General features: G+C 41.2%; 1 protein-coding gene and 1 long non-coding RNA gene across 2 annotated transcripts in view; one reads left to right on the top strand and one right to left on the bottom strand.

Annotated features, from left to right (window-relative positions):
• The window catches only part of RASSF5 (Ras association domain family member 5), a 110,254-nt gene that overhangs the window by 55,752 nt on the left and 33,275 nt on the right, over window positions 1–21,227 (bottom strand). The window contains exon 2 of the mRNA XM_001365859.3: window positions 14,486–14,607. Within this exon, the coding sequence (XP_001365896.2) occupies window positions 14,486–14,607 (122 nt within the window). The remainder of the gene's footprint in view (window positions 1–14,485; window positions 14,608–21,227) is intronic.
• On the top strand, window positions 17,446–19,864 carry LOC103103945 (uncharacterized). The gene is made up of 2 exons (XR_001627864.2): window positions 17,446–17,655; window positions 19,567–19,864. It is a non-coding gene; the product is annotated as an uncharacterized LOC103103945 (long non-coding RNA).

Below are 21,227 nucleotides of genomic sequence, written 5' to 3'. Positions count from 1 at the left end.
AAGTCATCCTCTTGGCTCTGTATGCCAGGGGGATGTGAGAGAAATAGCTGCTAGTCTCAGAAAGGGGCGGAGGGTGAAAATATGGTTTCTTCAGGAGAAAGTTGGTTTGGGCGAGCACCAGAAGAATAAAGGGAAAAGGAAAAGAAGAGATCTAGTATGAAAGGTGTTAGCATTAGAGCACAGATCCCAAAGTTATCGTAGAAAGGGACAAAAGAGGGCTAGGACAGAGTTAACTATGGGAGGAAGGAAGGGAAGAGAATAAACATTTTCAAATAGCACCTACTATGTGCCAGTCACTTGCCAAGTTATTTTACAACTATTGTCTCATTTGATCCTTCCAATTACCCTTTGAGGCAGGTGCTGTTATTATCTCCATTTTGTAGCTGAGGAAACTGAGGCAAACAGAGGTTATGTGACTTGTCCAGTGTTACATAGCTAATGTGTCCAAAGCTGGACTCAGGTCTTCCTGAGCATTCTATCCACCAGTCTATTTACCTGCTCTGACTGTTACTAGAGCTTAAATTCAACTAAATAGTTGAAAGAGGCACTCTGAAGGCAAGACCTTTTAGTTTATTCTATGATTGGAATTTCCCCCTTGCTGTTCACCCCTTACTTCCCAGCTCTCTGTCATACACCCACAAACCAGGAAGCAGAAAATATCCTGGAGAGATGTGCCCTAGAAGCTTTGGGAGTGTTATAGAATGGGAAAAGATGATTCCATCAGATCCTGAGTTAAGGAATCCAGGTTCTGGCTCCTTCTCTGTCCCTAACAGGCTGAATATCATTGGGCAACTTATTTTGCCTTTTACAGATCTTCAGTTTCCTCACCTGAAAAATGAGGGAGGTAGACGAGATGATCCAACAGAAAGTAAACTCTCTTCAGTCTTACCTTTAAAAAAATATCTTTGCTTCCCTAACTTAACACAGGGTCCTTCATTTGTTGTTCAGTCATTTCAGTCTTGTCAGACTCTTTGTGACCTCATTTGGGGTTTTCTTGGCAAAGACCCTGAAGTACTTGTCCATTTCCTCCTTCAGTTCACTTTATAGATGAGAAAACTGAGGCAAACAGGCTTAAGTGACTTGTCCAGGGTCACACATAGCTCATAATCTGAGGTCAAATTTGAATTCGGATCGTCCTGATTCCAGGCTGGGAACCATTCACTGCACCATCTAGCTGCCAGTCATGAACTTGTCATCACTGACCAAATGGCAATTCCCTCAATGCAAATTGGAAAATCAGAGAAGGTAGAAAGAATTAAGATTTTTTTTTTAGACCAAGAGAAAGAGGCCCCAAAAGATAAAGGAACAAAAAAGTACAGATTTAGAGCTGAAAGGATCTTTCTGGTCACCCAGTTCAGCCTCTTTCGGATAGAGATCAATTATTGAATTTTGAGATTGGAAGGCACTTCTGAAACCCTCTAGTCCAACCCATTTATGAAAGGAATCTCTATTCTAATGTACTGACAAGCGGTTGTCCAGCCTCTGCTTAAAGGCCTTTGAGGAAGGAGAGCTCATTACCTTTCTTTGTAGTTTATTTTATTTTTTCTATTTGTTTGTTATATTAAAATTCCCAGGTATCTCCCTCCCTCCCTTCTCTGTACTAAAGAAGGTATTTGACTATATATACTTATTAGTTATATATATACATATATTCCCATATACACACATATATAGAGTATTCCTTACATGTCTCTATCATTTATATCATTTATATCTTTCTCTGAAGGTGGACATACACAGGACTTTCTTCAAACGATATTTTTGTTGCTGTATATAATGTTCTTTTGGTTTTACTTATTTCATTCTTCATAGTTTCATGTATGTCTTTCCAAGTTTTTTTTTAATTAACCTGCTCAGAGGTAGCTAAGTGGCTCAGTGGATAGAGATCCAGGCCTAGAGTGGGAGGTTCTGAGTTCAAATCTGGACTCAGACACTTCCTAGGTGTGTGACCCTGGGCAAGTCACTTAACCCCCTTGCCTAGCCCTTACTGCTCTTCTGCCTTGGAACCAATGCACAGTATTGATTCTAAGATGGAAGGTAAGAGTTAAAAACAACAACAACAAATTAACCTGCTCATCATTTCTTACTGCACAGGCACTCATTATCTTTCCAAGCAGCCCATTCTAATTTGAGGCAAGAAGTTTTTTCTAACATCACAACCTGAATTGGCCTTTTTTATAGCTTCTACCCATCACTCCATGTTATGCCCTCTGGGGCTATATATCCAGAACAAGTGTCGTCTCTCTTCCACATGAGAGCCCTTGAAATACTAAGACTTATCATATCCCTCCTAAGGCTCCTCTTCTCTAGGCTAAACTTTCCTGCTTCCTTCAACCAGTCCTCCTATAACATGGGCTCAAGATTTTCATTCTGTTGGTTGCATCTCTCTGGATATGTTCCAGTTTATCAATGTTATTTTTTTAATTCTTATTTTCTGTCTTAGAATCAACAACAAGTATCAATTCTAAAGCAGAAGAGTGGTAAGGAATAGGCAATTGGGGTTAAGTGACTTGCTGAGGCTCACACATCTAAGAGGTATATGAGGTTAGATTTGAACCCAGGACCTCCTGTTTCCAGGACTGGCACTCTGTCCACTGTGCTTCCTAGCTGCCCTTATCAGTGTTTTTCTGAAACCCTGTTGACCATAACATTACCCAGACTCTAGATGATGTCTGAAAAGAGCAGAGTACAGTGGGACTATTGCCTTCCTGTTCTTGGAAGGCATAGCTCTCCTAATATAGCCCAAGGTTACATTAACTTTTTTTGGCTGCCACATCACACCGGTGACTCATATTGGGTTTGCCACCTGCTATAAGCCTAGATTCTTCTCAGAATAGCTGCTAACTTATCCATGCTGCCCCATATCATATTTATGGAGTTGGTTTTTTGTGCCTAAGTACAAGATTTTACATTCATCCCTGATGAATTTCATCTTTTAAGATTTAGCTCAGTGAACTAGCCTACCAAAATCCTCTTGTATCCTGCCATCAAACATTACTTATCCCATCAACTTTGAGTCACCTGCAAATTGGAAGACTATGCCCTCTTTGCCTCTATCCAAGTAAGTGATAAAATTGTTAAACAGCACAGGGCCAAGTATAAATCCTTGGGGTTTTCCAGCAGAGACTTCCTGCCACAAAGACAAGAGAAACATTTACAGAGTCTGGCCATCCAACCAGGACAGAATCCACTTCATTATAGTATCATTGAATACTGTATCTCTCTTTCTCCACAAGAAAACTTAGAATGGAATATTTTATCAAACACTTTCCTAAATGTCTAGGTAGACTAGATAACAGTATTTTTCATTTGCTAGTTTATTAATAGTGGAAAAAAAAGGAAATGAGCCTGGTCTGGCATGACTTGCTCTTAATGAAGTCATTCTTGCTCTCTGTGATTGTCACTTCCCTTTCTAAATATTCACCAACTACCTCTCAAAATTTCTAGAATTTTCCCAGGAATCAAAGTCAAATTCACTGGTTTTCACTTGCAGAATCTGTTCTGTTTTTTGAAAATCGGAACAATGTTTGCTCTTCTCCTATTTTGTGGTTTTTCTTGTCTTTTCCATGATGTTTGACATAAATATTACTAGCAGTGACCTTAAAGTCACATCTGCTGGCCTTTAAAGAGTCAAGGATGTTATTATCTGAGCTCAGGAACTTTAATTCATCATGGGCATCAAAGTGTCCTCTTATTATCTCTTTATTCATTTTAATACTTCCTATTAGTTATTTTTGTCTATTATCCCAATGTAAAATCATTCTCCTTTACAGAGGAAAGAGAAGGAAATTAAGAATTAGATCATATTAGAAAAACCTGGAAAGACCTACATGAACTGATGCAGAGTGAAACAAGCAGAATCAGGAGAATATTGTCCACACTAACAGCAGTATTGTATGATGATCATCCTTGCAAGACTTAGCTAATCTCAGCAATACAATGATCTGGGACAACTCTGAGGGACTTAAGACAAAGAATACTATCCATCTCTAGAGAAAGAACTGTTGGAGTCAGAACACATCAAAGAATATGATTTTCCATTTTAGTTTTGTTGGGTTCCTATGTTGGAGTTTTGGTTTTATTCTCTTAGAACAATGAATAATATGGAAATATGTCTCATATGATGATACTTGTAAAACCCAGATCAAATTGCTTACTATCTCTGGGAAGGGGGAGGAAGAAAGGGATAAATTTGGATCTTATAACTTCAGAACTTATGTGCAAAAATGTTATTACCTGTAATTGTAAAAGAAAATATCTATTAAGAAAGAAAAATCACGCTATCCACATCCAGAAAAAGAATTGCAGGAATTGAAACAGAAGAAAAACAACTGCTTGATCACTTGGGTAGATGGGGATCTGATTGGGGATGTAGACTCTAAATGATCATCCTGGTACAATTATCAATAGTATGGAAATAGGTCTTGCTCAATGACACATGTAAAACCCAGTGGAATGGCTTGTTGGCTGTGGCAGAGGGTGGGAGGAGGGAAGGGAAAGAACATGAATCATGTAACAACAGAAAAATATTCTAAATCAACTAATTAAGTAAAAATTTTCAAATTAAAACAAAAAATAAAAATCAATCAAACAAAAAGAATTAACTACTACTATCTTCTCTGTGTATTGTCAGTTGTTGTTCCATCTATTGCAAACAGGTTCTTGGCCTTCTTTGGTTATCCACTTTTTTCTTTTATAAATTCTTACCTTCTGTCTTAGAATCAATACAAAATATCTATTCCAGGGCAGAAGAGCAGTAAAGGCTATGCAATCTAGGTTAAGTGATTTACCCAGAGCCACACAGCTAGGAAGAAACTGAGGTCACATTTGAACCCAGAGCCTCCTGTCTTTAAGCTTGGGTCTCTATCCACTGAGCCATCTAGCTGGCCCCTCAATATAAATTTTTTAAAAGCCCGTTTTGGGGGCAGCAAAGCATAGTATACAGAGCTTCAGGCCTGGAGTTGGGAGGATCTGATTCAAATGTGAACTCAGTTGCTTCCTAGCTGTGTAACCCTGGACAGGTCACTTAACCCATATTGCATAGCACTTACTCTTCTGCCTTATAATCAGTAATTAGTATCCATTCTAAGTCAGAAGATAAGGTTCTTTTTGTGGTGGCAAAGAATTGAAAATGGAAAGAATGCCCATCAACTGAGGAATGGCTGAACTAACTGTGGTATATGCTCGTGATGGAATACTATTGTGCTATAAGAAATAATAAGCAGGACAATTTCAGAAAAAGCTGGAAAGACCTCCATGAACTGATGCAGAGTGAAATAAGCAGAACCAGGAGAACATTGCACACATTAAGAGCAATATTGTGGAATGATGAACTGGGAAAGACTTTGCCACTCTCAGCAATACAATGATCCAGAACAAGTTGGAAGGACTTGGGACAAAGAATGCTGTCCACCTCTAGAGAAAGAACTATTAGAGTCCAGATGCAGGTCAAGCCCACTATTCTTCACATTGTTTATGGTTTTATTTGGGGGTTTTGGTTTTATATGAGTGTGCTCTTACAAAAATGACCAATATGGAAGTATGTTTTACATGATAATGCAGGTATAATCCAGATCAAATTATTTACCATCTTTGAGGAGTGGGGAAGGGAGGGAGACAATTTAGATCTCATATTTTGGAAAACACATATTGAAAATTGTTATTACATGTAATTGGGAAAAATTATCTGTGAATTTTTAAAAAGGGCAGAAGTTGAGGGTTTTAACAAAATAAAAAGTCCCTTTTTTGTTTTTCTTAGTTTCTTTTGCCAGCCTGAAAGGGAAGGTGACTTGCCCAAAGTCATACTGGCAGTAAAAATTCTAAATTCTAAAATATTTATCACCTAAATGTATAGTATTTATTAAGTACCTATTATGTGCCAGGAACTGTGCCAAGGGCTAGGGATATAAAAAAAGGCAAAAGAAAGCCCCAGCTATCAATGGGAGAGACAACATACAAACAATTCTATACAAACAAGATAAAGGAATTAATCAAAAGAGAAGGCACCCTATACAGTACTCTATGCAGGCAAGCTTTCTTCTGGTAGAAGGAAGGACTTTATTTTATTTTTTCAAAATCTTTATGGCAGGGGCTAGGAAATAGGAGTTAAGTGACTTGCCCCAGGTCGCATAGCTAGGAAGTTATCCGAGGCCAGATTCGAACCTAGGTCCTCCCGACCTGCTACTCTATCCTCTGTGCTAACTAGCTGCCCCAAGAAGGAGGGAATTTAGCCAAGACTGAAGTTAGAGTTGGGATATGGAGTGTCTTATTGGGGAAATAGTAAGGACATGGGTATAACTGGATGGCAAAGTATATGGGTGGGAGGGTTGGTGGGGGGTGTTGGAAGATGGGAAGTGTACAAAGGGGTCAGGTTAAGGAAGGCTTTCAAAGTCAAACAGGATTTTATATTTGATTCTGGAGGTAATAGGGAGCCATTGGAGTTGATTGAATGTGGGGGGAGGTGGGAGTGACTTGGCCAGATTTTCACTTTTAGAAAACTCCGTCTAAAGGCTTATATCAGAGCTTACATCAGAGCGTGCCTGATTAATTTGGGCAAATCCCTCCTCAGAAGGTTCATTGAGATGGGTGAGTTTGGGAATCTGCAATGCCAGGGAGACCTGGGAAGCTTCAGGGAGCCAACTAGCCTGGTTTGGAAGCACAGTGGCCTCTCCTGTCCTGTCTCAGCACAAGCCAAGTTCTGAGCAAATCCTGTTTGGAGAAAGCCAAGAGTTCCTGTTCCTGCACCTCCTCAGCTCCCCCGTGCGATGGTACCAAGGAAAAGCACTGGGCCATTCATCAAAGGCTCCAGAGGGCTCGGGTGGGCCAGGGAACTTCATCTTTCCATGGAGCTCTGGAAAAGCCACATCAGGGTTTGGAAGACAAGAGGCTAGACAGCGATGTAAGCGAGGGGCCCTGAGCCAGGAAAGTTTGAATTCAGTGCCAGCTGAGTCATCGTCTCCCTGCAGGGTCGGAGTGGGATGCCTTTCACAGGGGCCCGCTACTTCCAAGCCTGCCTCCAGGAAGACAGACAGGGAGATTTTGTAGGAGAAGGGCTTGAAGGGCCCTTTGATCTCTAACTGGCTCTGGCTCTACAGTGTCAACTTGGAAAAACACAGAACCACTCTAGGAGTCAACAAACCAAATCTTCCATCAGGGAAAGAGACAAAGTCATTAATAATTGGCTGCCACCCAGAGCCAAGGGCTAAATGCCACGCTGCCGAGTGAAAACTCTGGGGCCAAAGATGATTCTCCAAAGAATAACAGAACTTGGGGGCTCAGATACCTTTTGGGGAACACAGTATAGCAAACAGACACTGACAGGTTACAAGCAGGCTTGGGAAAGAGGCTCTAGCTAGAGATTGGGGTGTCAGGGAGTAGCCTAACACAATGGATACTAAAAGGATGGTTCCTGCCAGGTGTTGGTCTTCTTGGAAATGGATCTCTGATACATCGGACGAGACTTCTAAGACAAAAAGGGGCATTTGGATTTGAGTGTTTCTATCACTCCCATTCAGACCACTTAATGGACACTTGGTGATCCCTAAGTATCAATTCCAAGGCAAAAGAGCAGCAAGGTTAGTAAGGGCTAGGCAACTGGGGTTAAGTGACTTGCCCAGGGTCACACAGTTAAGACGTGTCTGAGGCAAGATTTGAACAAAGAACTTAGGCCTGACTCTCTATCCACTGAGTACCCAGATGCTCCTACATGTGATTTTAAGTTTAAGCTCATTATTAACATTTTTGTAAGCCTAGAAACCAAAAGAATAGATCAAGCCCTGGGTCATACCTGATTTCTGAGGTTTAAATGCTCACAATGAAATTTTCACAATTGGCTCTCCATGCTCCAGCACCATGCTGGCTTTCCTCCACCACTCACTCACTCTTTATGAATAAGACTTTTAAATCCTTGGGGCCTCGTGTTCTCATCTGTAAACGCAATGCAATCACCTTGAATTCTCCTCATCATCCTTTCCTGTATTCTGCCTTCTTTCAAGTCTCAGCTAAAGTCCCTCCTCCTTAGGGTAGCTCAGTGGATAGAGTCCCAGGCCTGGATGATACTTCCAGCTGTGTGACCCTGGGCAAGTCATTTAACCCCAATTGCTTAGCCCTTATCATAAGAATTTTGAAAAAATAAATAAAATAAAGACTCTCTTTCTGCCAAAAGAAAGACTGTCTTTCCTAGTACTCCCTGATGAGTGCCTTCTCTCTTTTAATTAACTCCAATTTATTCTGCCTATATTTTATTTGTATAGAACCGTTTGTGTATTGTCTCCCCTGTTAGTCTGTGAGTTTCTTGACGGCATCTTGACTATGCCTTCTTTCATATCCCCAGCACTTGGCACAGTGCCTGGCACATAGTAACCATTTAATGAATACTAATTGAAGGATATAGATATATATGTGTACATATATACACACACACACACACACACACACAACCCCAGGGATTGCTCCAGTTCTTGTCTATGCTGCTGGATCTGCAGAAAGGAAGAGTAGTACTGGGTGTAGCACCCCTGGGAAGGGAAGAGCCTACCCACAAGACCTCAGGTCACTTCACCTGGGAGGAAATTCTGGGAGTAAGTTTCCTATATATGGGTGGGAGCAGGGAAAGTATTATTCTTTGGAGGATTGAAGAGGGAAAGGATTTTTCCTGTAGGATTATCCTCTTTGAAGAAGCCATAAAAAATTAAGACATAAGAGAGCAGCTGGGTAGCTCAGTGGATTGAGAGCCAAGATGAGAGCCAGAAGGTTCTAGGTTCAAATCTGACCTCAGACACTTCCTAGCTGTGTGACCCTAAGCAAGTCACTTAATCCCTGTTGCCCAGCCCTTACCATTCTTTTGCCCTGGAACCAATACATAGTATTGATTCTAAGGTGGAAGGTAAGGGTTTTTAAAAATAAATAAAGATATTATATATATATATACATATGTATATCCTTCAAATAATATTTATTATATATTGAGAAATATTATATATATATATATGTATATATATCTTGCACATAGTAAACAAATATTTTAGGATTTAGAATCTTTACCACCAGCATGACTCTGGGCAAGAGAAATTGAGAAAAACAAAACGGGGCCTACAATTAATAATTTATTATAAAAATATGAGATAATAAGCTTACAAGAGAGGAAAGTACTTTTAGTAGGCAGGGAAGGTAACTCAGTTTGATAAAAAGCCTGAGCTGGCAAATGTGGCCAGGCTTATGGAAAACAAGCATCAGCTTCACTCCAGTCTGTGCTGACTCCCAGAACTGCCAAGGCCAGGAACTCAGTCTCTTCTGCTGTCTTCTGATAGGTACTCAGGACCCCCAGGGACTTTCTGGTTCTTCTGACATTGGTTTTATTACCCATCATTCTCCTTGGCACAGCTGACCCAGCCACAGTCCTGGAAGAATTGAGTGGTCGGGCCTGGAAAATCACCCAGAAGAAGGTGGCTAGGTTCCAGAGCACTGATTTCAGAGCTCTGGGTCACTCCTGAAATTCTGTCTCTGGAATCCAACAGGAGGAAGGGGAGAGGGGAGAAATCTTCCAGTCACACCTAATTCTCTCAGATTATCCTGTAGAACAGTGATGGAATCAATCTTTCCAAATGGCAAAAAAAAAAATACACAGGTAGTGTAGGATATAAGAGTAGGAGCCCTGGTCTGGAAGTCAAGCCTTTTATCTCATACTTAGGACTGATAGAAAACTAGGGAGGCCATTGAAACATCCCTAGCCTCAGTTTCCTGATCTGTAAATTAGGAGAAATAATACTTGCATGACTCAACTTCCTAGGGTTGGGGTGAGGAACACTTTTGCAACCTGAAAATGTGATAGAAATAGAAATAATTTTAAATACTGTTGTTATAATTCATGGGTCAAATGACTTAGTGGATAGAGAGCTGGTCTAGAATTCTTAAAACACTATGAATTAATTTTAATATTGTTGTTATTTCTTGTGGTTATTATAATTTTTGAGTTAGCATGGCCTGGGATAGAAACCCATGAAAACCTGTGTTCAAGACTCACCTCTGACACATCATGGCTATGTTCTTTGAATAAGTCACTTGACAAGTACACTAGGAACTCTAATATTAAGTTGCTGAGAAGGTACTGATATGATTGGGGGTTTTTTAATCCTTATTTTTTTTTCTCTTAGTAACAATTCTAAGGCAGAAGGGCAAAGGCTAGAAAGTGTCTGATGCTAGATTTGAACCCAGGTCCTCCCAACTCCAGGTGTAGCACTCTATCCACTGTGCTACATAGCTGTTCCATGATAGTTTTTGGTAAGAGTTTCCTTACTGGGAATTCCTTATACCTGTAAAATCACAGGGCTATCCTTTCCCCCAAATAAAATCATCAAGCTCTACGTTTTCCTCCTTGTCTTAGGAATCAAGAGGACCAAGCTAGCTGATCAGAGAAGTCACGACCCCAGTCCTCTTCCAAATCATAGAAGAGTGACCTCTCTATCAGTTCCATTAACATTTATGGGGACAGGAGGTGGGGTGTTGAATATGAGGACCAGAGAGAATGCCCACTTGTCTGGATGGAAGTGTATAGAAGGGAAGAATAATGGACAGTGAGGTTGGAAAACAAGATGGTTAAGGGCTTTAAAAACTAAATTTGACCCTAGAGGTAACAGAAAGCCATTGGAGTTTATTGAGTCATTTCTAATGATATATGGCGAGATTTGTGGTAAAGGAAAATCTCTTTGGCAGCAGTATGGGAAGATTGAAATGGAAAGAGAATTGGGGCAAGGAAACCATTAGGATGCCATTGCTGTAGTTCAGAAGCAAGGCAGTGAGGGCTTTAGCTGAGGTGGTAGCCTGAAAGAAGTGAGAGAATGGATCAGATGCAAAAGATATTAGTCAATCATTAGGCATTTATAAAGCATTTACTCTGGGCCAGGAATTGTGCTAAGTGCCTAGGAAGCAAAGAAAAGCAAGAGACAGTCCCTTTCCTCAAAAAGCTCACAATCTATGGAGGAAACAACAGGCAAACAGTCACAGGCACTAGAATTAAGAGGGTTGAGAGGGCAGCAAGGTAGACCAATGGATAGAGTTAGACCTGGAGACAGAAAGTCTTGAATTTCAAACCTGAGCTCAGATACTTCTTAGATGTATGACCCTGGGCAAGTCACTTAACCTCTACTACCTAACCCTTACCACCTTTTCTGCCTTAAAAGCGATACTTGGTGCCAACTCTAATAGGAGTGATACTTAGTACTGATTCTAATAGTAGTGTTATACTCAGTACCAAATCTAATAGGAGTAATAATTGTTGCCAATTCCAATTGGAGAGATACTTAGTACCAATTCTAATTGGAGAGATACTTGGTACTGATCCTAATAGGATCGATACTCAGTACTGATTCTAAGACAAAAATAAAGGGTTTTTGTTTGTTTTTTTAAAAAGAGGGGTGGGGAAAGGCTTCTTGTAGAAGATGGGATTTTAGTTGGGACTTGGAGGAAGCTGGGGAACCAGAAAGTGGAGATGGGAAGGAAGAGCATTCCAGGCACAGAGAGAATTTAGTTTCTACCTTCTACTGCCCCCATCTGATCCCCAGCTTCAAGTGAGAAGAGGGATGACCTCTCCTCTGCCCTCAGGCTTTCCATCTCCAGCTGAGCTTGTCCTCTGCTGACTTGCCAGTCTGGTCCCTCAGGATTAGAGATCACTGCTGCTCAGCCCAGGCCCACCCCAGCTCCTGACCCTAGGTGAATGACACTGCAAAATCTGGCAACCAATTCAATGTGTAGGATGAGGAAGAGTGAGGAATTAAGGATAACATCCATGTTATAAACCTGGGAGAAGAAAAAAATGGTAGTGTCTTTAACAGAAATAGGGACCCAAATGTATTTATCTGTCAAGAAGTCAAGTCACATGAGAGACAAAGTGGATAGAGAGTAAGCCTCAGAGTCAGGAAGACCTGGGTTCAAATCCTCCTGGCACATAACTGCCACCGTAGGTAAGTTGCTTAACCTTAGTGTCATAGGGAATATTCTAAAACTAATTTGCAGAGCAGGAACTTATTTGCATTGGTAGGAGTTTCCTCCCTGCAGAATCCTGCATGAATGAAACACAGAGCCTGTCCAAAAAAAAAAAAGATAAGTCACATGTAATTGCAAGGTCTCGGAAACTAGTGTGGGCATTCACCCATTCACATACTGTGATGTGACATGTACTCAAGGCCTTTCCACATCCTGGTTGTCCTTCTCTGGACACTCTCCAGCCTCTCAAAGCCCTGATGCTCAGAAATAAAAAAGACAGTGAGGGGGCAGCTAGATAACATAGTGGATAGAGTGGCAGACCTGGAGTTGGGAAGACCTAAATTCAAATCTGGCCTCAAACACTTCTGAGCTATGTGACCCTAGGAAAATCACTTAACTTCAATTGCCTAGCTCTTATTGCTCTTCTGCTTTGAAACTGTAACTCATTCTAAGACAGAAGGTAAGGATTAAAAAAAAGAGGATAGTGAGACTATCTCCTCCTTTGTCCAGGAAATTAAGCCCCTCTTCCTACAGCCCAAGATCATTCATCATTAGTTTTTTTGGCTGCCATCTCCAAACTGCTGACTCATTGACCTTTTGGTCCACTAAAACCCCCAGATCTTTTTCAAAGTAATTCTTGTCTAGTTATGCCTCCCCAATCTTATACTTATGAAGCTGACCTTCTGTAGAGAAGTGTAAGACTTTATATCAATCAAAATCACATTTCATCTTAGGAGATTCAGCCTCACACTCAAACCTATCAAGTTCCTTCTGTCATCCAGGGTGATATCTCTGTGCCCCCAGGGCTTAGCACAGTGCCTGGCACAGAGGAACTATGCCTCCTAGTTTTGTGTCATCTCTAAATTCCATGAGTGTATCACCTACCCTTGTATCCAAGTCATTCCTATAAAGATTAAATAGCCAGGGTAGTGAGGTGGCACAGTGGATAGAATGCTAGGCTTTGAGTCAGAAAGTACTAAGTTCAAATTTAGCCTCAGCTACTTAACTAGCTATGTGATCCTGGACAAGTCACTTAATCCATTTGACCTCAAAAATACATATAGTAAACATTGCAGTACCAAGCAGAGGCTCCTTGAGTATTGAGGGTGAGATTCCTAGAAAATGTTATAAAAGAATTAAGCAGAGGAGACATGGGATAGATGCAAAATGGCCATAGCTGACATATACAGCCAGCTAGGTGGTGTAGTAGAAAGAAGACTGGACCCAAGAATGAACATTAGCGACACTCCTTCCTACCTCACCCCTTAGAAGAATAAATGAATCTGAACTTCCTGGACACAGGGAGAGCAGCCTGTTTTTCTGGTGGAAGAAGGTTTGGTAAATGGCATGGTGAAGAATGGGGAGCTATCAGGGGTTCAGTCTAAAGCATTGGTTTGCCTCTCCAAGGCAAGTTTAAGAGTATCCCATTCCCTGCCTCCATGGAATAGGGGAATTAATTAAGGGAATGTCACACCTGAAGGAAAGAGCTGGGGAAGAGTGAAATAAGTGGGAACTAATTCCCTCCTCACCCAAATACCTCAACCCCCAACCACCATTAGACTCATGAGACAGATAGTGATGTATTACCATTTCCATTTCAAAGATAAGAAAACTGAGGCTCAAAAAGGGTTAAGCTCTTTGCTTATGGCCCCATAGCCAACAAACCTGATTCTGTAACCATTTGCTTAGGAGGTCTTCAGTAAATCACTTCTGATCCCAGGAACACAGATTTAGAAATAGGAAAGACCAACTCTCTTACTTTGTAGTAAAGACTCAGAGATCAAAAATCCAAGATCATATAGATAGATAAGAGGCAGAACCAGAATTCAAACTCAGGTCACCTTCCTCCATATCTAATACTCTTTATCCCTTCTATACTTCTCTGGATCTCAATGTTTTCATCTTTGAAATGGGAGAGTAGGACTCTGCTTTCTAACATCCTTTTCAGCTGTAAATGCTATGATAATGTTAAGTGTCAGAGCTGGGATTACTCCAAGCACAGCACACTTACACTATACCATACTTTCTTTTGGATCATGGATGGACCCCTATTGTCTCCCCATGACTCTTCTTTCCCTTGGGGTTTGTTACTTGCTCTTAACCACAATGTTATGATAATACTTTATAATTATGAGAATGTTTTTAATTTTTTTCCAAAGTACTTTCACATCTGTAATGTTATTCCTAAGGCATTGTTGTGAGATCGGCAGGGCCACCTCTAGAGAATAGAGAAAAAGAGTCCAAGAATTCAGTCTTCCATGCAACATCAGAAAGCCATCAGTCTCCCTGTGAAGTATTCTCAAAGGTACTTCTTGTCCATCCCCTTGAGATCTGGAGACCCAAAATTCTAAGCTGCCATTGTGGAAAGGGTGAATCCAGTAACCAGAGATGCTAAACAGAAGAACCTTAAAGCCAACTTCCACTTACCAAATTATCTAAAAGACAGAATTAGTGCCACTATCTGGAGCTGAAACCAAAGCCTGTGTGGTGTGGGGCCCATAGTGCTTACCTGCCTGAAGGCTGGGGCGAGGGTTGTTTCTGGTGAGGTTCTGTCTCGGGACAGCCCTTGCTGATGACTACAGTTCAGCTGGATCAGGCTTTGGCATTCCTGGTGACAGGTGTATTTGCAGTCTGGAGGAAAAGAACCAAATGGGAATTAGGGAGAGGATGGCACTTCTTATAAATTTCCCTCTAGAGAAGTAATTTGCCTCTTTGCACCTTCCACTTGACTCCTGGTTCTTCCCCCTGTGACTAAGTAGAAACAAATGGAATCCTTCTTCCATGTGACAGTTCTTCAAAATGACTGGGGCCAGAAATCATCCTCCAATCCAACCCATCTACACCAAGTATTCTCTTCTCTAGGCAACTTTCTTGCAACTGATTTTCTTCTTCTTTTTTTTTCTTAAACCCTTACCTTCCATCTTAGAATTAATACTGGGTATTGATCCTAAGGCATAAGAGTGGTAAGGGCTAGGCAATGGAAGTCAATTGACTTGCTCAGGATCACACAGCTAGGAAGTATCTGAGGGCAGATTTGAACCCAGGACCTCCCATCTCTGGATCTGACTCTCAATCCATTGAGCCACCCAGCTTCCTCCTGCAACAATTTTCAACATGAGATGACTTGAGGCCTTTCCCCCATTTCCCTTCCTCAAGACATTCTCCAGTTTATTAACATCCTTTCTTACAATCATGACCCAGAATAGAACACAAGGCTTTGAATGTGGTCCAAATTATCACCAAATTATCATACTTCTAGAAACTATACCTCTCAATACAGACTAAGATCACATTAGTTTTTCTTATCCACCATATTGAGTTGCAAGCTCATGCTGTCTAATAAAACCATCAATTTTTTTGGATCAACCACTGTCGAGCCATGTTTGTATTGCCAAAGTTGATTTTTTGAACCTAAATGTAAACATTTACATTCATCCCTATTAAATTTCATCTTATTAGATTCTGCCCATCATTATAACTTACAGAGATATTTGGATTCTGACTATTATCTGGGTTAGCTGTCTCCTCCAACTTTTTGTCAACCAAATTTATGGACTATGAACCTACTGTGTGCTAGGAAATGGGGACACCAAGACAAAAATGCTTTCAAGGTATTAAAAATGCTTTCAAGGAATTTATTCTAAGATAGGACAAAGTATATACATTTTAAATATATATAGAATAAACAAAAATAATAAGGATAAGGTAATTAAGGAAGGAAGATACTAGCAGTTGTCTCTGTTAGAAAGAATGCTGACATCATGTTTGATGTGAGTCTTGGAGGAAGTGAGAGGTTTTATGAAATAAGGAAGGAGAGTATTTTAAGCATGAGGAATAGTCAGTTCAAAATTAATGGAGCTGGGAGAGGAAATGTTGTATATGAGAATCAAGGGGCAGCTAGGTGGTACCTACTCCCTCCACCAGTTGATAGAGTGCTTGGTCTAGGGCTGGGAAGACTCATCTTCATGAGTTAAAATCCAGCCTCAAACATTTAGTATCTGTGATCCTGGACAAGTCACTTAACCCTGTTTGCCTCAGCTTCCTCATCTGTAAAATGAGCTGGATGGCCTCAGACATTTCCTAGTTGTATGATCCCAGGCAAGACATTTAACCCCAATTACTCAGTCCGTATTGCTTTTCTGTCTTAGAACTGATAAAAAGACAGAAGGTATGGATTTAAAGTAAAATAAGGTAAGCTGGAAAAGGAAATGGCAAACCACTCTTTGTCAAGAAAACCCTAAAATAAATAAATCCATAAATTCAGACACAACTGAACAACAACAAATAGGAGAAACAGACAGAAAACTAGTTTGGTTGGACCATAGATTGTGCTAGTGGGAAGGCCCATATATGTATCATCTCAGGTCATTGTCCTTCTCTAGTCCCACTCCACTTTGTCAAGTGGTGATGGCTACCAGTAGGAGGAAGGTCTACAAGAGATCTCTACAAATCAGGTTGTTAGTTGAAAAGATAGATAAGGATTAAGAATAGGAATTGAAACTAGAATTTCACTGATACATGGAAACCTTGAATGAGCAAACTCCTTCCGCCAACTGAGGTCAACACCTTCTCTGTAACTTAAATGTCCCAGAGAACTGCCTAGGGCAGAGATTAAACAATTTGTCCAGAGTCCCAGGCTCTTCTGGGTTTTGAGGTCAATGCTTCATGCATAGACCACTGTCTCAGGAAAAGAAAGAGGCCATCTTTCAAATGAGACTGCTCTTCTAACCAGAGGCACAATGGTAAAGGACAAGGACATGGAAGAAGAACCAGAGAATGGTAGATGAGGTCTCAGGGGTTCTCTAGTTCAACTTCTTCATCTTCCATGTGAGAAGTCTGAAATTCAGCAAAATGAAGAGATTTACTCAAAATCACACAATTGGGTAAATGGTAGAGCTAGGACTGGAAGACCATAATAGTATCTTTCAAATTTCCCAGAGGGCTCAGCTCTGGCTTGATGCTTTCTGGAACATCCTTAGCAGATGGGAAGGGGAGAAGGAAGGACAGGCAGGAGAAAGAGATCAGGAGGAAAGAAATAGGGAAGGGAGCGGATAGAGAGCACAGAGGAAGACTGAAATGGGAGAGAAAAATCAATACAAATACATCAATGCTGGCACTCAAGGTGAATTCTCATGGATTGCTTGTGCAGCAGAACTAGCCAATACCCACCTGGCCTGGAGGCAACTTGGGCTCAGCCAGGGCAAGAGAAGGAATCTGATGAGGAATATTTTCTTTTTATTATAAATACAAAGGGCACGTGGGATGGTAGTGTGTGTTTTAAGGAAGAAGGAAGCAGTTTTTAGCCTTTTTTGGCCAAACAGAGTACTTTGTGCCTAAATAGGGTAGAGAAACAGGGAGGACAAGACTTCCCATGGCCTCCCAGTCAGTGCTTAAAGCAAGTTGAGGCTTTGTTATCAAAGTCCAGGGGCCAGTCACAAAGCAGATCATTGTTTCCCTGGGCCTACTTCATCCCAGACCTATGCTGGCACCTGGCAGGGCTGGGAGAGATGAGGAATGCCAAAGGGCTGCCAAGTGCAGGGTCAGAGGAAGAGGAGAACTGGCATCTCTCCTCACACTATGGTTACTGAGCACTGCCATTCACTCCAGTGACTGGGGAAATCTTTAGGGATCAAAGAGGCTTTCCATCCTTGAGAAGTACCACTTACTCCTGAGAGTGAGGTAGTCTCCTCTATTCAATGTAAATATTTATTTTGTTGTTGTTCAGTCATATGCCATCTTGTCCAACTCTTGGTAACTTCATTTGGGGTTTTCTTGGCAAAGACACTGAAATGATTTCTCATTTCCTTCTAAAGCTCATTTTACAGATGAAGAAACTCAGGCAAACAAAGTTAAGTGACTTGTCCAAAGTCACATAGCTAGTAAAAGTATCTGAACTGGATTTGAACTCAGATCTTCCTGATTCCAGACTCAGAAGTAATTCAATATAAATATTTATTTAGTGCCTGCTGTACAGGATATACAGCAGGAAGTTAAGGGAAGATACAAAATTTCAATCAGGCTAGACCTCTGTCCTCCCTAAGCTTGTGGTCTAGGAGTTAGATATGACATAGCTACAAAAAAAGTTCTAATAAGGGATCTATGTCCTATAGAGGTATTCAGGGGATGCTTTCTGGAGGAGGCATTTCATAAGATTGTAGTTTTTTTTTAATTTAACCATTACCTTCTATCTTAGAATAAATTTTAAGACAGAGTGTGGTAAGGGCTAGCAATTGGAGTTAAGTGATTTTTCCAGGGTCATATATCTAGGAAGTATCTGAGATCAAATTTGAACCCAAGTTCTCCCAACTCTAGGCCTGGTCCTCTATCCACTGTGTTACCTACCTGTCCCTAGGATCATAGATTTAGAACTGAAAAAGAATCCACTTATTTTACAGGTGACGAAACCCAGAGAGAGATGACTTGCTCAAACTTCTTGCAAATGTCAATCTAAGATTTGAACCCAGGTCCCCTGCCCCCAATCCAAATCTTCCCACTGCTTAGCATCATAGAATGGTGGCTGTAGGAAGGGAACCATCTAATCCAATCCCCTCATTTTTTAGGTCCATGTAAATTAAATGCCTTGTTTGGGGTCCCACAGGTAATACACAGCAAAGTCAAAATTTGAATTTGGGGGCATCTGGGTAACTCAGTGGATTAAGAGCCAGACCTAGAGACGGGAGGTCCTACATTCAAATATGGACTCAGATACTTCCAAACTGTATGACCCTGGGCAAGTCACTTAATCCCCAATGCATAGCCCTTCCCACTCTTCTGCCTTGGAACCAATACATAGTATTGATTCTAAGGCAGAAGGTAAGGATTAAAAAAATTTTTTTTTTAATTCAAGTCTCATGAATTCATGATCGACATTCCAAGTTTAATATTCTTTCTACTGTACTACAATGCCTTTCTTTGAATGGGGTTTTAAAGACATGATAAGAATTCATCAGGTGATGAGATAGAAAAAGGGCCTTCTATGCAAATTCATGGAGGCTGGAAAAGTATAGGGTTAACTATTCTGTTGTGTCATTTCAGTCATGTCTGACCCTTTGTGGCCCCTTTTGGAGTTTTCATGGAAAAGATACTAGAGGAGTTTACATTCCCTTCGCCAGCTCATTTTACAGATGAGGAAACTGAGACCATCAAGGTTAAATGACTTGTTCAGAGTCACACAGTAAGGAAGTTTCTGAGGCTAGATTTAAATTCAAGAAGATGAATCTTCCTGATTCCAAGCCTAGTGTTATAACCACTGCATCGCTTAGTTCTACAGATAAAACATAGTCAAGTATTAGAGTGTGACTGGAACATGAGACTATGTGAAGGAGAGTCTGCAAAGGCATTATATGTACCTACTCAGAAGCATCCAGGTATCTCAGTAGGTAGAATATTGGACCAAGAGTCAGGAAAACCCAAGTTCAAATCAAGTCTCAGACACTTCACATCTGTCTGCTTCAGTTTTCTCAACTGTAAAATGGGAACCATCATAGCCCCTACCTCCTAAAATTGTCGGGAGGATCAAATGAGATAATAGTGGTAGAGTGCTTAGCATGGGGCCTGGTACTTAACAAGCATTTTATAAATACTTGACAGATGCCACAATCTATCCTGATGCTGAGTTGTGCAAGGCTGGGGGATCGAAGGAAAGAAGGGAGAACCAAGAGTTGAAAAGAAACCAAGGCTGCTTCAGCAACATCTCATGTCAGACTCCATAATCACAGGCTGCATCTAAACCACTGAGGCACAGTGTGACATCCCCTACTTCTGGAAACCCCAAGGCAAGGGCTTTGGGGAAAGCAGAGATGAAATCATGACTCCCCTGGCCCTCTCCCAAATACCCCCACACTGGGCACACCCAGTGCTTTTAGGGCATTAAGTGCATCTAAGGATATCATATGTCTGTTCTGTTCTAGAACAGGGCCTGTTAGCTAAGACTAAGGGACCAAGGCCTCCCAGAATGAGTTTTCCCCTCAAAGACTTCTCTCTCCAAATGAGGCCACATAGGTTAAGTGCCAGAGGCACGGTAAAGACAGCAAGTACTCCTGGAATGGGAGGGGAGGAGAGAAAAAGAAAGAGAGAGACAGAGAGATACATGGAAATGGAGACAGACAGAGCCAGAGAAATAGTTAGAGGGTCAGAGATAGTCAGAGTGCATTGTGGGCTGAGGTATTAAGGGAAGACTTGACATAGGAGAGGGGTCTTGAGCTAAGCTTTGAAGGGTTCAGAGTTAAGGGCAACTCATACTCCTCAAATCACAGTGTCTTGAAATGGAATCCCCAGAAATGTCAATGCGGGAAGGGGTCAGGGAGAGAAGGAATTCTCAAATCAAGGAGTACAGAACTCCAGATTCTGAGCGTACCCCTGTATCATAGCCCCCTTCAAGTCTGCCTTCAGAAATGGAGGCTTCATAGTTTCTGGCCATTTGACATGCTACGTGACCATAGTAGTTGACATGGGTCTGCAAAACCTAAGCCCAAGTTTATTTTTCTGAGCCACAGATACCAGGTTGATAAGGAACTCTTAGGGTAAAGGTAACTTTAGGTAAAGTAACAGGTTCCAAGAAAACTAGGGATTGAGGTGAAAGTGCTGTGATGTGCTATTACCAACACAATTACTGTTAATAACCACAACTCATATTCCTGGACAACTCTGGTTTACAAAGGATATTCTTCTCAACGACTCTGTAGGTGAAGTCAGGCAGGATTATCTTCAGTTTGCAGATGTAGAAACTGAGGCTCAGGGAAGCTTGCCATGGGTCTATGGCAGAACTAGAACCCCAAACCAAACCCTTCAATTCTACATCTAATTTGATAGAAACACACTGGTTGGGTGATGGGTTGGAGATGGGATAGACCAGTTCTAAAGAATCCAGGTGAAGGATGTATCTTGGGAGCAGACCTTAGTGATGGTCAATTAATCCAACTCCTTTGATTTGAAGATGAGGAAACTTGGGTGTAGAGATTTTAAGAGCTTTGTCCAAAATCCCAGAGGTAGGTAGTAGAGGGAGGATCTGAACCCATATTCTCTGACTCCAAATTCAGGTTTCTTTTTCCTATTGGCATTGGATTCTGAAGAGACTTTGATGAGGAAGAAACTGGAAGTCCCTTTCTTCCTGACTTCCAGTGGCCCAAGTCCTCCCTTTATATAGGGGTAGCCAACAACCCCTGTAGAATCCTTATCAAAACCAGCTTCTGTTGTGGCTGGAGAAGAAGGCAAGAAGAATGAATTGTGAATGTCACCTCCAGAGAACGAAT

Source organism: Monodelphis domestica, chromosome 2 (genome assembly GCF_027887165.1).
Source record: "Monodelphis domestica isolate mMonDom1 chromosome 2, mMonDom1.pri, whole genome shotgun sequence".
NCBI classification, from domain to species: domain Eukaryota; kingdom Metazoa; phylum Chordata; class Mammalia; order Didelphimorphia; family Didelphidae; genus Monodelphis; species Monodelphis domestica.
This window is presented reverse-complemented; position numbering and strand designations above follow the sequence as displayed.